Source organism: Bidens hawaiensis, unplaced genomic scaffold (genome assembly GCF_021521415.1).
Source record: "Bidens hawaiensis isolate Kalapana, Puna unplaced genomic scaffold, B.hawaiensis_p1.1 tig00001461_1, whole genome shotgun sequence".
NCBI classification, from domain to species: Eukaryota; Viridiplantae; Streptophyta; class Magnoliopsida; order Asterales; family Asteraceae; genus Bidens; species Bidens hawaiensis.
The window spans coordinates 3,240,204-3,256,053 of NW_027491082.1; the positions used below are offsets into that span (position 1 = coordinate 3,240,204).

Consider the following 15,850-nt stretch of genomic DNA (forward strand, 5'->3'; position numbering starts at 1 on the left):
ATATTCTCTGAATTCCATTAAAGATCATTGCTTTCTTGTCTTTTGAGTTCATTTAGGGCTTTTTTGACAATTTTGACCCATACCCATTTTACCCTTTTTCTATTTCCTCACATTAATGGTGTCTACCTCCTTTAACTCTTGTGGGTATTATATAATTTCAAGAATCTTGGTTGTTGGGTTATTACATAAGCATAAGTTGAAGTTTAAGTTGAGGTTGACTTTAGGGCTGATTCTTGACCTTTATTTGATGAGTACAACCTTTGCTGGCTCTTTTGGATGATACATTTGTTGTATATAAATTGGTGTGGTTTTGAATGATATATGTATATATATGCAAAATTTATGTCGGGTAATAGTTACTTTGATATGGTTAAACCCTGTTGGAGAGGGAGACTAGGAGGGGTACAAAATGGACGGACGAACGGGTTGTTGTGGTATAAGGATTTGGCGAGTCATGTGAGCGGTGAGTTTTCAATGGCGGTTGTTCAAGCCAATAATTTGTTGGAGGATCAAAGCCAAGTTGAGTCGGGTCAATTGTGTTCGTCAAAGAACGGGCTTTATGGCACGTTTATCGGGGTCTATGATGGGCATGGCGGCCCGGAAACGTCACGCTTTGTGAACCAACATTTGTTCTCCAATCTTAAGGGTATGTTTCTTGTTCCTTATATTTAACTTTCTTTATATTTTAATTGAATTAAATTAATTCAAAAATTTATGCATGTTGATTTTGATCATTTTTTATTCTTGAATTGATTATCATTATTTTATTATCTTGTTTACACACAAGTTGTAAACTAATTTGTGACATCATCAATTTTGTAGAATTTACATCTCAAGATGAAGAAATGTCGCCGGACGTCATTAGAAAATCTTTCTTGAAAACCGAGGAGGAATTTCTTGCTGTTGTTAGAGATCAATGGTGCACGTGCCCACAAATAGCCTCGGTGGGCACGTGCTGTTTGGTGGGAGTTATTTGTAATGGGTTAATATACATTGCAAATGCCGGGGATTCACGAGTGGTATTGGGGAGATCAGAGAGAGGTGGTAAAGGAATCTCGGCCATTCAGTTATCTGAAGAACACAATGTAAACCGTGAGCCTATACGAAATGAACTTCAATCCTTACATCCCGAGGATCCAAAGATTGTTGTTATGAAACATAATGTTTGGCGTGTTAAAGGGCTAATTCAGGTATTTCCACTTAAATTTTCTTGAATTAATTTTTTATTTAGAGGTGGCAAAAATGAGGTTAGTTGTTTATAGGAGTCATGTTGGGTTGACCCTAATGTGTCAAATACATTTAAGACAGTGCCACACGTATGAAGGTTACAAAGAATATATTATTACAACGATAATTTGAATTTTTGAATAATATAAGTTATGAGTTTTTATGCATTAAAAATAAACAATTAGGCCGACTTTCTACTTACCCTTTTGACATGTTTCTTGTTTAGCTATTTAAATGGGATTGTATTCATGAGTTTTTAGGTATCAAGATCAATAGGTGATGCGTATTTAAAAAGTCACGAGTTCAATAGAAAGCCGCTTTTGCCAAAGTTTAGGCTCGCTCAACCGTTTTCAATGCCAATTCTTAGTCCCGAGCCTTCAATCTCCATACATGAAATAAACTCAAAGGATGAGTTTCTAATATTTGCATCCGATGGTTTATGGGAGCATCTTAGTAACGAGGAAGCCGTTAATATTGTCCATAGTTACCCACGAAGTGTAAGTTCATAATCTCTTTGCATTTTTTTTTTCACTCTTTAATTTATTCGGTTTTTTAAGTTGAATAAAATATTTCAATGATATGATGTAGTTTGACCATAATATGTTTGGTCACAACCAAACGCCATGCGACATGCTTATTAAACAAGTTCTGCGTTTATCATTTATAGGTTTATGCATTAGTAAACGGGTTGGATGAGTCTACCTGTTTATTAAACTAGTTTTTAATTAAATGAAATAGGGGGGTTATGTGTTAATAAACGGATTTTACATAGGGGCATGCATGAAACCGAAATAACCGAACCCAAACAAAAACGGACGATTTGGTTTTATGTTTTCCTGAAAACCGAATTTTCGGTTTAGTTTCGGCTTTGCATGTAATTAAACTAAAAAACCGAACTGAACTGATTTAAGGCTTATCATTTTTTACTTTTAAATGTTAAGTAATTTATAAGAATATCATAAATAGTGTAATCCACTCTACAAGATACCTCAACTAACTTTCAAATTTTCGGTTTTTTGATTGCAGGGCATTGCGAGGCGGCTAGTGAAGGCGGCCCTTCGTGTAGCAGCAAAAAAACGAGAAATGAGATATTCGGATTTGAAGAAAATCGAAAGAGGTGTGAGGAGACATTTTCATGATGATATTACAGTTGTGGTCGTTTTTCTCGACCCATCTTTAATGAATATTAGTTCAAGTTATTCGATAAAAGGAGGGGTCGGGCTACCCGCTCCTAACAAGTTCTGCATGTAGATTGGAACACAATGCACGGTGGTTATTGTGTTATTCAAGTCGGTTTGATATGGGAGTTGAATCCGTTTGATTAAACTTTTATGCAATTTGGATTCATATATGTGAAAAGATTCTATTTGGATTGTATTTTTTCTTATGATAAGTTTAGTTGTTTACCGCATATTAATTTGTTAAGCTAAAAAGCTGAATTATTGTCCTAATACTAATATGGATTTTTAGGTTTTAGTGTTTCAGAGTTCTAAATTTAACCTGAAATCCAACCCAAATCTCTCACGGTTTCTTTTGAATTCGTGTTATTCTGGTTGGCTAATTGGGTTTCAAGTATATAAGAAAGCAGGAAAAAATAGCAACTTAGATTTATAGCTACAATATCATAATCTATTGAATTAAATACACCATAATTGATTAAACCATACTTAAATAATTAAGTAAAACTAAATATACCATAGTCTAACTTGATTGAACTTACTAATTGATTAAATAGTCTCAAAAATCATTTAAACCATACTTGATCAAATTGAATATACGATGATCGATTAAACAAAAGTTTATTTTGGTTGCCTCGATAGTCTCATTTAAGAGAAGGAATGAAAATAAAATGAAGGAAATAAAAGAGGAGTTGTGTTCCGGAGTTTTTATTAGTAAAAAAGTAGAGGAATTAATAATATGTTTTGTTTTAGAGTTTCATTTGAAAGGAAAGAATGGAAAATAATAGAAAGAAAAAGGGAAAAAAAAAGAAAGGAAAATAGGGAAAATACGATAAAGAAAAAGGAAAGGAAAACTTGAATTTCCTTTCATTTTTCTTGTTAAGTTACCTCAACCAGATTCAAGAATTAACCTGAATTACTTCGGTTTTGGTTCTGGTTAGTCTTTGACTGGGTTCGTGATTCACCGAAAATATCCGTTTAGATGAAATTAATTAAAAAACAAAGGGCCAAAGTGAGCAACTTTCAATTCATTGATGGATCATTTTCATTTCATCAAAACAAAAACCTTTTATGCATCTCACATTCATATTCATCTACTCTACTCCATAAAAACACAAGCCGTGAAATTAGCTTCAATAATCCAAAATGGGATGCAACCCCCAGTCAAAATTGATGTGGGGTTGCTTAAATTCACTTCAATTTCAACTTCCAATCACCAATTCCCCAAATGGGTCAACCTTCAATCCACCAATCTTTCACCTAATAACAATAATCTTGCAGGTGTTTGTAGAACTCGTTGGCTGAAAAAATCACCGATTTTACGCGCGAAAGGAGTCGAACAAGAAGAAGAATCTGTTTCTTCAGGTTAAAGTTTGAATCTTAAAGTCTTGTAGAACTCGCTAGGCGCTAAACGGGAGTAGAGATTAATGGAATTGGAATGTTATATATAATTTTGTCAAATTGTTATACACAATACTTCAAAACTTAATATAAATTTTACAAATTTAATAATTGGATTCGATTATTTATTTATTTTTACGAGCAATAGGATTGGATTAATTAAGTATCAATTTTCAAATGCTTTTAAGATATTGACCAATTTTGACCCAAACTGAACAGGCTTTGACCATTTTTGACCAACTACCGATTACCTGAAATCGCATCGGTCACTCGCCGATTTTTACAATGCTGAGAATAATTGAATTAGATAATCAGTAAATTTTAGTTTTATCTCAATAATTGGTTATTTTATCAGGGAAAGCTTTATATGCTCATTGTGATTATTTTGACATTGGATTATCAGAAACTATTATATGCATAATGTTTATTTTGTAATTTTTTTTCTTTTATTATAAGTAAACTGATAATGCTAAATTTAAAATGCATCTCATAGTAGATAGTGATATAGAAGGAAAGATCAAAGATGTTGAAAACTACAAGACATCTGTTAAAACCGTAGCCTTGTGCGTAAGTAAAACCTAACTATTAGTTCTAATTCATCATTCATGAGGCTTTGTTTATTTGTAGTAGTAGTCTTTTTTATTGCTGTGACATTTGGTGTTGGCGTGGGATTGAAAGATGGAATTGGCAAGGCTTCTGAGTTCTTTGCAGGGTATGAGCTTGAAAGTCTTTCACTTTGCATATGAAATGTGTGGCTGCTAGTGAAATGCCTATATTATATTCTTACCCTTGATTATTATTATTTTTTTCTTTCTTTGAGATTCACATAGGTACTTACTTGAACAAAGCTTGTCGGTGGATAATCTTTTCGTTTTCGTTTTGATATTCAAATACTTCAAGGTGCCACTTGCTTATCAGGTAAAGTATAAAACTTTCTTATCAAGTAGATCCTTACTTCTATGTATGTAAATTTCTTGAAAATTTGAGATTTTGTATGTATCTATCTATTATTTCTTTGTTTGTTGTAATTGTGATGTTGTGATCACAGAATCGGGTGCTTTCTTATGGTATTGCTGGTGCAATCATCTTCCGCTTGTCACTGATACTTCTCGGAACAGCAACCCTTCAGGTACAGTTTCAGTAAAATGTCTTAATTAACATGAATATGTTTTTGTTGTCATTTATCTTAAACTTTTAATGTAAATGTATTTAGAGGTTTGAGGCGGTGAACTTGCTGCTGGCATCAATACTTCTTTACTCATCCTTTCAGGTGCGGTTCATATTCGTGGTCACTTGTATGAAGGATATTACTAAAAAGCTCTTATGATCACATTATTGCTAGGATTGAAAATCACACAGAATAAGTAATATTTATCAGATATGATAAGTTACACCATTTTATTTTAAGACTTAAATTTTATTGTAATAATTTTGTTTTGTAATCATTTAGTAATCAACATATTATCTGCTAAAGATTTTTAAAACGGACAAAAAAATGATTGCGGGTCAACCTGGCCCGTTTCAAGCAACGCCAATTTTATTTGATAATATATATTTCCATTTGTGTTTGTAGCTATTTTTTGCCGGTGAAGATGATGATGATGATCTATCAGACAATTTTATTGTGAAAACATGCCAAAAGATCATTCCAGTAACATGTAATAATTTCCACTAATTTTACATTTTCTATGCGACATATCTTAGTTACAAAAGTTTTTCCTTATCTTTTTTTAATTTCTATGTGCAATGAAATAAACAAGTTTCAATAGAACAAGGGTATGGCGTTATTTTATTGTAACTTAAGGGACTATTAGTGTAATCATTTGGTTGCTGATTTTGTGTTTGTTAGTACTCAACGGCTTTGTAACGATTTGGGGGTATGAATTAATATACCAAAATTCGTTACAAAGTTGTTAAATACTAATGAATACAATATCAGCAATCAAACAATTACGTTAATGGTGCCTGAGTTACGAAGAAATAAACCCAAGCCCTTATTCTATTAAAACCTGTTCATGCCATATCACTTTGATTGTCATTTGAATTATTGGTTTTTATTTGGAAAAAGGTTGATCTTATTTGTTTTTTTTATGGCAGCTGAATATGATGGCAATAAGTTTTTTACAGTTGTGAATGGAGCTTGGAAAGTAAGTAATAGATATGAGCATCTGTTTTTAGTTAATATTTAATACTGTTAAAAATGCACGCACCCACACAAAAAAAGAAATAAAAAATAAAGACTTAATTACATAAAATAGTCCTTGTGGTTTGGTAAAAATAACAGGTTTGGGGTTTACTTTGTTTAATCTGTAACATGTTTGGGTTCTAACACCAACTTTTGTTAAAAAATCTGGTAAGTTTTACAAAATGACGCTTTTACCCTTTTAGTTAATTACATATATAGTCTTTCTGCTTTACCTTTGTAACATATTTTGGGTATAAAACTATTTGTATAAGTGTATAACTAAATCTTGTATAATAAGAGTGTTTGACCCATTTGACCTGTTTGAGATTTGAGGCCAACCACAGCCCAAATCACTCGTTCATAAGCAAAACAGTTCGAACAGGCCACTTTGACCCTTTTAACAATTATGAATCTTTTGTTGATTCATTATGTGGTTTCTAACAGGCATCAAACATTTTGGGCAGGCTACACCTTTGCTTTTAACCGTAGCAGTTATTGAACTCAGTGATATTGCATTCGCTGTATGGTTATTTCTTTCTTTCCAGACTCCAAATTTGACATTTAAAAAAATATTTATATTAAAATATAAATTCATTAATGCTATACCAATCTTTATTAGGTGGACTCTATACCGGCTGTTTTTGGTGTGACAAGAGACCCCTTCATTGTTTTCTCGTCTAATTTGTTTGCCATTTTAGGTAAAAACCTAAGTTTAAGAAAGTCGGGATTGACTTTTATTTAATTGGTTAAAGATAATTTTTATGATGTAGTTTGTGTTTGATGCAGGTTTAAGGTCTCTATATACACTGATTTCCGAAAGCATGGGAGAGTTGGAGTATTTACAGGTGAATTGTGTAACATAACATGTTATATTTTGAAATGTTTACCATTGGAATGGCATGTTTGCCCCTTTCAATACTCTCCTATTTTGTCAAAACGCGCTTTAATAAGTTATAAAAAACGGTTCACTTTAAAGTATCTGTCAAGTCAAACATGGTCATTTTTGAAAAACTAGGCTATACGCTTATACGTGCACCACTGACATGTTATATAGGTTGTATAACATTTTTGACATGTCATACTGGTTGTATGAGGTTATACGACCCGTATGATTGGTTTAAAGTTTTATATGGGCCCTATAAAAATAAAATAAGTTTTTATGTGACTTGTATAACTTTACTAAAACTGACTAATGTGACACTGATGTGTTGTGTGAGAAGTTATAAGGCCTGTATAGCCTCGATCCGCCAGTTGATGTGACAGGCATGCTGGTGTGCTAATTAGGGGTGATGTATGTACGGAGTCACCCTTTTTAAACAGGGTTTGGGTTAAAGATCAATAACATTTTACCATTTTTGATATCAGCCCGCCATTGGCATAGTTCTCGGCTTCATTGGATGCAAAATGATCCTAGATTTCTTCGGTGAGTATCTCTGTTAATATCATCTGGTTCTTTTGGTCATTCATGCTCAAAGACGAGCGGGTTGGATTAGAGGTTGTATGCATTTGAATAAACTTCTGATGACTTTTGGCCCGTTTCCTGTGTTTGTGCAGGGTATCATGTATCGACTGAAGTTTCTCTTGGCTGTGTGGCAACGACTCTTAGTGCCGGGGTTCTGCTAAGTTTATTGAAGAAATCAGATTAGCAGTTGGTTGATTTTTGCTTGTTGGGGAAAAAACCCGAAAGTCATCTTTTTTTGGTTATTTTTTTCTTATTGTTGTTCTTGAAAGAAATGAGAAAAAAGGTAGCAATTTAGTTAATGCACAATTAAATAAGTTAATTAATAAATCTCTACTTTTAGTGCACAGTTAAGTTCGGTTTTTTATTTGAAAAAAAAAACTGAATTGAGTATTTCCTTTTCCCCCATTAGGTCATTTGGCGGCACCATATTGGTCCACGGTGTTTTGGCTATTTTTTTACTTCCGATACTGTAACGAAAACTGACTGAACGCCAATTTTGTTTTTGTTTTTTAGTTCCTGTATCATAAAGAACGTGATGAAAACCAACCGAATTCGTGTAGGCTCACCGCATTTTGTTTTAGTTCCGGTACCATAACGAACGTTACGAAAATCGGCCAAATGGCGATTATTTTTTTTCGTTCCAGTACCGTATTGAACATGACGTAAATGACCAAATTTGCGTAGACTTATCGCCTTAACGCCCGAGATCGACAACGCTCGGGTTTTCCAAACAGCCAATTTGTACCGACCAAAGTTACCCCATTGATACACCTCCATTTTTATATTTTTTATGTTTATTTTTGGTTTTTAGTTCCGGTATCATAACGCATGCAACCGAAACCGGTTGTATTCGTGTCGACTTACGACCTCAACGTCGGAGACTGACAACGCTTGGGTTTATCACCACTCGGGTTTTACCGACCTACCTAAGCGTAACGCACCGGGTAAACCACTAGTTATTCTAACAAAACACATTTATTTTAAATTATCCCATATTTTAAAAAATGTTGAAATTTAGTTATCAAATGTTTGTTTTCAATCAAATTTACTAGTAAATGGAAATCAGATTAAATTATCGAGTACTTGATGTATATTTGAAACACCATTATATATAATCTGGTGTTTTTCGTGTTTTTTTTAATTTTTTTATTTTCTTTTAAATGTTGTTACTACTTATTTCTATCCATAAGATCTAAATAAAGATTTGAGAACTTTATGCATTGATATACGAACTTTGAATATTAACTAGTGTTTAGACCCGTCGCGTTGCGGAGAGGTTGTTAATATTTGTAGAGGTGTTGTTAAAGAAGTAGTTACATTGACTTTATTATTCGTCTAGTGAAATGTAAGTCGGAAATTTAGGTGTCCATCATCCAGAGTTATAATATTAGTACTTGACATGATCAACAGTTGCACTTCGTAACCATGCATGTTCTGTTTTGTTTGGTAAACACCCTATAAAGTTTATTAATAGATGTGCATTGTAGTAATTTTGAATAATACACCCGCACGGCAGGGTACGGGTTCATTTTTAGCAAAACTACCTTAACATCTGTGAACACATATCACATGAGCACATTGTATCCATACTAATATCACCATCAATCATCCATGCACTTAAAATAGGTCCATAGCAAACACATAAATAGAAAGCAAAATCACTAATAGAAACATTGATACATAATTGGTTTTGAAGAATTTTTAGTATGCTTAGTTATGCTTTCCCTGACATGTATTTTATAACAAACCTTAATAAATAATAAAATAATCAAAGAAAGAAATGAAGAAATAAGAAAGAAAAGATAAGAAGTAAAAGGAAGAATAGAAAATATAAAGAAAAATTTTTATTCCACATTGATGGAGGAAAGAAAATGGAAGGCTTTCACCATAGTATAAATAGGATTTTTAACTCTTGTCTCACATCGCTAGATTACAAAACTTGTAAGCTCTTTATAAGGAAAAGAGTTTACATGATAATATTCTTATGTGCCAAATCACACCCAGTAGTCTTAGCAGATGGTGCAGGGCACCCGACGCGCATGAGCGCAATGTGGCGCTTCGATGACGCACTTTGCACTTCGCGCCGCTTAAAGGGCCACCTTAGTGTTTTTGCACCTTCGCGATTCGCGAAGATGTGACGTAAAAGCTACGCAACATTGACACGTGTCGAGCCACGTGGCATAGCTAAGGCTGACTCGGCAACCCTACTGCAGCTTCGCGATACGCCTCCGATCGAAAGGAACTTATACACGAATCCAAAAGCTCTACCTTAACAAGGTTTGACATTGTGCTATCGTGTAAAGTTTCATGTCTCGTGATTATCGTTATAATTATGGGTTTATACTAATATAGATATACTACATTGTGCTTAATCTATGTGCTTAACATCAGAAGGCTTGTTAAATATAAACTTGCAAGGTGAGATATTCGAAATTTTTGCATAACTCACATTTGCGTGAGACAATTGATTTTCCAACACTGTCATGATGCTTTTCCAAACCATCAAATTCATGATAGATAGTTTAAATATTTTCAAAGGATTTAAACTACATTACAGTGATTAGGTCTCTGTAGACTTACGGGATGGTTACTACTGGTATTGTGGGGTTTTGTATACAAGCTTGCCTACTGGGCTATTACACGTTACTTATTGGACAAATGTTAGCCAATAAGTAATATGACCATAGTCACATATACGGTCGAGTGACAAGTACCTTTCGGTAATTTGTAAGCAGGCAGATGTAAAAACATCTTAATGCTGTAACTGTAAAATGTGTCATTTATAAATGAATGTACTCACCAGTATTTCCTGCTGATCAAATATTTTCAAACATGTTTCAGGTGACTTGTTAGAGACAAAGGAATGATGCCTGCGGGCTTTCAGCTTAAGTAAGTGTCTTGTCACCAGAATAAAAAAACGTGTTTTGTAAATTAGGGTTTATATAAAACTTATGTTTGTATATATAAAAAAAAGGGTTTTTTATCCTAGTTTATGAAATAAGAATTATGGTGTTTTTATAACTCTCATTAATTTTCCTAACTACGGTTCTGATGAAATATTCTGCTACAAATTATTTTAATAAACATCGATACCACCACTCAACGTTCACGGCTCCCCTCTCGGAGTATAGGGGTCGGGGGCTGTGACATATTTGACCTGTTGTAATGGCTACTGTGCAACCTGTTCAAGCTCTCGTGAAACCTCTTGTGACAGCTTCGTAAAATTCTGCCATTCCCGCTCTTGATATCTTTTAATAATATGAATGATCATGTTTTCCAGTGGGCTATGTAATTAACACTCGCATTTGGAGCGGATTCTTTGAGAACATTCCGTCAAATATAGAAAACGAAATTAAATAAAACATTGTTCATATGGTGTATGATTATTAGTATACTAGTTTTAGAGCCCGTGTTACACATGGGATAATTCAAATTATAAAATTATAAGTAAAACAAATAATGTATATGAAAAAAAAATGTATTACATCTATGCTTGTATCTATACAATGTGTACATAAATTGATTTTATTTATATTACAAAATGGTTTTTTTAATGAACTTAATAAAAAAATATCCGTGAAAAATTGTACCCGAGAATGCTTCTTTCTATTGAAAAATTCATTCCCGGTGTCATATATTTACAATTGAAAGAATTTTGGTTTTGAACCAATTTCGAAAATAAGACTTCTCATACGATAGTAGTTCTAACCACTCAGCCTAAATATAAAAGAGGCATTACCTTTATTGATATATTTATCAATTTACCACCCATCAAAAGAAAGTAGGATATTAAATTGTAACAATAGATGTTCTTTAAGAACTATGTTTTTCTGAGTTACACCATAAAAAGATTTTGATAAGTTTCAGAGAGCTTCTCGACTTTGTCATAATGACATAAAAAATAACATGTTAACCAATTCAATTTTGTGAATATTTTGTTTTATTTGAGCATAGTTTTGCATGACATGCTTCCCATACAACGTTTTGATCACCATTGAAGAAAAAATTAATGTTGACATAAATATTTGAAATTTGATAAAAATTAGAACCATTGACAGGCATGGGGGTGGCATGTCGAAAGTGTTCGCAATCTTTTCTTAAGTTTTAATAGTTGAGAGAAAAATAGTCAATTTGCCAAATCCCGAACCTTTTGATTATTTCAAAAAATGCCCTTAAAAATAAACTTGAAACCCGAATCATGTTTAAAATTCTAACTTTCATACTTTTGACATTTTAAAGTCAACACTTTGAACCCATAACAAATTTGACGATAAATTTATTTTGCATTCTCAAACTTTTAAAAATACTCAAAATTTTCATTTTTGACCCGTAACAAAATTTGACATAAATGTAGTTAACTTGTACCAAACAATCTATTTACTGACTTTTGACCCACAAAATCAAATTTAACTTCCACAAAAACCCAAAACAATTTTCATTTGAGAAACATGATTTGTTGTTGATTTTTGGAATTCACAAAGTATTTTGAAATATATAGTAAAATAATATGTTAATATTTATATTTATATTTATAAAAATATATAGATATTATATAAATATAGTGTAAAAGAAAAATGAATAATTATTGATTTATTACATATATTAGGGTATATTAATTTTGGAGGGAAAAAATTGTGAGAATTAACCAAAACATGACAAGTGTCTCCATTTATTTTACTTTATTAGAATAGGTAGATACAAATAAACCAAAAGGTTCTACCATATATGCACATGGATCCATAGACAAAAACCGATGTTCCAAGCAAATGAAACAAAAATTAAAATATATCTAAAACTATCATCCCTACTCAAATACAAACGAAAAGAAAATATATATAACGAAAGTATAAAAAAATCAAGAAGTATTTTAAATACTCAAGGATTAGACGTCCGTTATGGCTGCAAAATAAGCCACGACGCCAAATAGCAGAGCATCACCGAAGATTCCAACAAACTAACAACATAAACTAAACATAAAGAAGTTACAAACAAAAGTAACACATTACGTTTTGAATGGATGGCTCAGCTGGTTATCATGGCTGTCACACCAAAGACCGAAGCATCATAGCCACAAACCAATCTCAATAGGTGGAATCACAATAGGCTTAAGTTTGCATTATGGCTACAACATAAGTTGCACGCCAAAAGGCGAAGCATCATCATAGCCATAAACCGATAGAACAATTTTGTTTCAGTCAATAGAACCAATTAGATGCCATCTTGACAACCATGAGGTGGACTCATAACAGCCTCACGTCCGTATTATGGCTGCAACATAAAGGCTTAGCATCTTCATAACCATAAATGACTATCATAAAATTTGTACTCATGTGGCGTTCCATTCACATCGACAACTGAAGTGGTGTTCCTTTCATATCGACAACCAAATTGCCCCGTCAACATAAGGATCAAAACAATCTTGTTTCAATCAATAGAACCAATTAGATATCATCGTGACCCCGACGTCAAAAAAACACCGCAGCCATCACACCATCGTCACTTATGGTTTCCTAACAGAACCCGACAACAGTAGATTGGCATACGGTTGAAGACGGTGGTACTGTAGCTCGAAACCAAGCGTTTCATCAAATAGTTGGCATGCACTAAAGTTTAAGAAACAATAAACAAAATGCAAACACTAATGCTGCATTTGTAAACATAAACATCAATTGTCCACACAAAAGAAGACCTAAATACATCACAACTCAAAGCTAACAATAACCTATGCGTAAAGTACAAACAATCCATACGATAAAGTAAATGAATAATGGAAGTAAGAGAGAGTTAAGAGTTTGCAAATTAAAATATATAATAATTTCTAAATCTTTAACTAATATTACATTTATTTAACCCATGCAATGACAATGAGCTAGTGGTGGGGAAAAGACTTGGTGTTTCATGTGACCCATGTTCGATTCTTGCCCACAACATTTAGTTTCAGAGGCGCCAAAGTGATGATAGGAGACTAGGCGATTAGGTGGCTTTCACTAGTTCGATCCTTGAACTAAACGGTTTTATCTCACCGCACTGTTGTGCTTCAGATGAGTGTTCACGAGCGTTGGCGTTATGTGAGAGTTTTTCCTGAATCAAAAGACGAGTGTATCCCGATGCGATGAATTTAACCAGTAGCCCATTTAAAGGATTCGTTAGCCGTTCAAAAAAAAAAAATTTAACCCATGCAACACACGAGTTTCTAACCTTATAAAAAGAAATAAATAAAAGGATTTAAAGAACAATGTAACATTTATTTATCCTTTTTTGAATAATGTTTAAAGTAACAATTCATACAATTATTTTTCACAAGTTCATTCGAAAAATGACTCATGGGCTACTCAGACTCAAATCAATAAAACGCACGTTTAGTTGTTATCAAGCCTTGTATATTTTTAAGCTTTACGTTGTTATCAAGCCCCGTATATTTTTAAGCTTTACCTCTTTTGAACTTGCGTTTTAACTTTACATTGAATAACAATCGGGCTCGAACCGGGCTTTGTCTCATTTAAGTTAATACACCGAGCTTAGATTAACCTGATTTACCATTTTTCTGGTTCGATATGAAGCGATTGCCATACAATTTGGTTTAGTTGGTTTTTGAATTAGGGCTTTGCTTTGGGTTGCTGATTACTGTGTGGATCGACAAGCTGCTATCCCCTTCCTAGCCCTAGGTAATGGATTCAAAAACGACTTGATGGATTTGATTTTTGGTTATGTTAATCGAATACTTGCCTAAGGTCAATGGGTGCAAACGAGCCAGGAATTTCGGGTGTTCTTCGGGTTCAAACTTTTAATTTTAGACCCAAAACCCAACCCAAATCTTTCACAATTTTTTCGGTTTCAGCTTAATTGGGTTCAGGTTTTTCGGGTTGGGTAGTCGGGTTTCGGGTATCTAAGAAAAGAAAATAAAAAAGTAACGAAAAGCTAAAACGCAAAAACTAAAGCAACATATTGTTCTTTACTCATTACGTAAATAATCAAATTGTAAACAAACATAACCCGGTAAAGCAAAATTTCTTCTATTACGGAACATATATAAACAACAAATAGCCGATCAACCATAATAAGTGGAATAGGAACAAGCGGAATGTGTAGAGTGTTACGTATACAGTATATATCCCTAATTATATTATTATGTTTTTAAACAAATAGTTTATTCGGGTTGACCCGAAAGCTAGAAATCAGACCCAAGAACCAACCAGAATTGCTTCGGTTCGGGTTGACATTTTCTCGGGCTCGGGTTTTTTGGGCCGGGTTAGTTTATTCGGGTTGACCCGAAAACTAGCCAGGTTGCTCGTCAGCTCAGATCAATTTTGAGCTCGGTCTGAGCCGTCCCTAGCTTTTCGTTTAGATAATCGAGCCTTGTGTATTTTTAAGTTTTACCTTTTTTGGACTTCTATGTATCGCAGTTGTTTAAGGTTTAAAATAATTAAAAACATATATAACTTATTTAATAAACAATAAACATGCTCGAGCTTTAGAAAAGAACTCGTCGGACTCAGCTCGGTTACACCTCTACTGAAAAGCGTTGTCTTTGCATGAATATTGGACAGAGGCAAACAGTTGATATACAACCCATCACACTCCAAAATATGGTGAACATTAGAGCTAAAATCAAGGAAACTCTAAACTTCCTGAAAGCCTGCTTCGCTTGGAATGAAATCTGCAAGGACCCTGTCATGTGGAGGGTCGTTTGCATGGACATATCTTCAGGTAGGTATTATCGGATGCCATTTCATGACATGTGTCAGCAGGCCTTGGATAGAAGCCAAGGCCAAATGGTTGATTTAACCATCATTTGTTTTAGTTCTAACACTCTTCTTCAGCATGTTGCTGATAGGCATGTTATGACATGACTTCATCTTTTTATTTTCTTTATTACTATAGGAAAAATATCATTCTTAACTATCAAATTTATGATATTAACAGATCAAGCCAGCTTAGACGTCTAGAATTGGTTCTTGATATAAATGTCACCCGTGAAAACTGGAGTGAAGCTTTCAAGAAATTACCATTACTGGAGGAGCTCAGCCTTGTGGTAACAAAAATTCGGAAACATGATATTGAAGCTGCTGCCCGATATTGCCTCTTGTTAAAAACACTTAAAAGTGAACCATCAAGCATATTGACAATGGCGATGGCGTGTTGAAGATGATGACAGGTTTGTTCGTTATCATAACGAGCTAGCCTTAGTGATTGGGAAAAACTTTCCTAAGCTAACTCACCTTGAAGTCATCGGGAACTACATGACAAACATTGGGTTGCAGGCCATTCTGGATGGCTGTTGTCTTCTTGAATCGCTTGACCTGCGTAGGTGCGTGTACCTTGATCTAAAGGAGACTTGGGGAAACGATGTTCTCAACAGATCAAATATCTAAAACTTCCTCACGATTCTATTTGTGG

The 15,850-nt window shown here is 33.7% G+C and overlaps 2 protein-coding genes across 2 annotated transcripts; both read left to right on the forward strand.

Moving 5' to 3' along the window:
• Nucleotides 1–300: 300 nt before the first annotated feature.
• On the forward strand, nucleotides 301–2,689 carry LOC143577921 (putative protein phosphatase 2C 38). Its single transcript, XM_077061636.1, has 4 exons — nucleotides 301–646; nucleotides 823–1,190; nucleotides 1,488–1,724; nucleotides 2,254–2,689. The coding sequence occupies exons 1-4, from the start codon at nucleotides 322–324 to the stop codon at nucleotides 2,476–2,478; spliced, it is 1,155 nt and encodes a 384-aa protein (XP_076917751.1). The 5' UTR covers nucleotides 301–321; the 3' UTR covers nucleotides 2,479–2,689.
• Nucleotides 2,690–3,439: 750 nt separating this feature from the next.
• Nucleotides 3,440–7,699, forward strand: LOC143578931 (thylakoid membrane protein TERC, chloroplastic-like). The gene is made up of 13 exons (XM_077062381.1): nucleotides 3,440–3,770; nucleotides 4,303–4,377; nucleotides 4,440–4,518; nucleotides 4,637–4,724; nucleotides 4,855–4,935; nucleotides 5,020–5,076; nucleotides 5,380–5,464; nucleotides 5,904–5,953; nucleotides 6,456–6,512; nucleotides 6,611–6,689; nucleotides 6,778–6,836; nucleotides 7,357–7,414; nucleotides 7,546–7,699. Exons 1-13 carry the CDS (start codon nucleotides 3,440–3,442, stop codon nucleotides 7,635–7,637), a joined length of 1,191 nt encoding a protein of 396 aa, XP_076918496.1. The 3' UTR covers nucleotides 7,638–7,699.
• The last annotated feature ends 8,151 nt before the right edge of the window (nucleotides 7,700–15,850 follow it).

Bases quoted from the DNA above. Each gene is read 5' to 3' on its own strand.
- LOC143577921 (XM_077061636.1), top strand. From the start codon at position 322: ATGTATATATATGCAAAATTTATGTCGGGTAATAGTTACTTTGATATG. The intron at 1,191-1,487 runs GTATTTCCACTT...ATGAGTTTTTAG, and splicing joins GTGTTAAAGGGCTAATTCAG to GTATCAAGATCAATAGGTGA. The intron at 1,725-2,253 runs GTAAGTTCATAA...TTTTGATTGCAG, and splicing joins TCCATAGTTACCCACGAAGT to GGCATTGCGAGGCGGCTAGT.
- LOC143578931 (XM_077062381.1), top strand. From the start codon at position 3,440: ATGGATCATTTTCATTTCATCAAAACAAAAACCTTTTATGCATCTCAC. The intron at 4,725-4,854 runs GTAAAGTATAAA...TTGTGATCACAG, and splicing joins AGGTGCCACTTGCTTATCAG to AATCGGGTGCTTTCTTATGG. The intron at 6,837-7,356 runs GTGAATTGTGTA...TTTTGATATCAG, and splicing joins GAGAGTTGGAGTATTTACAG to CCCGCCATTGGCATAGTTCT.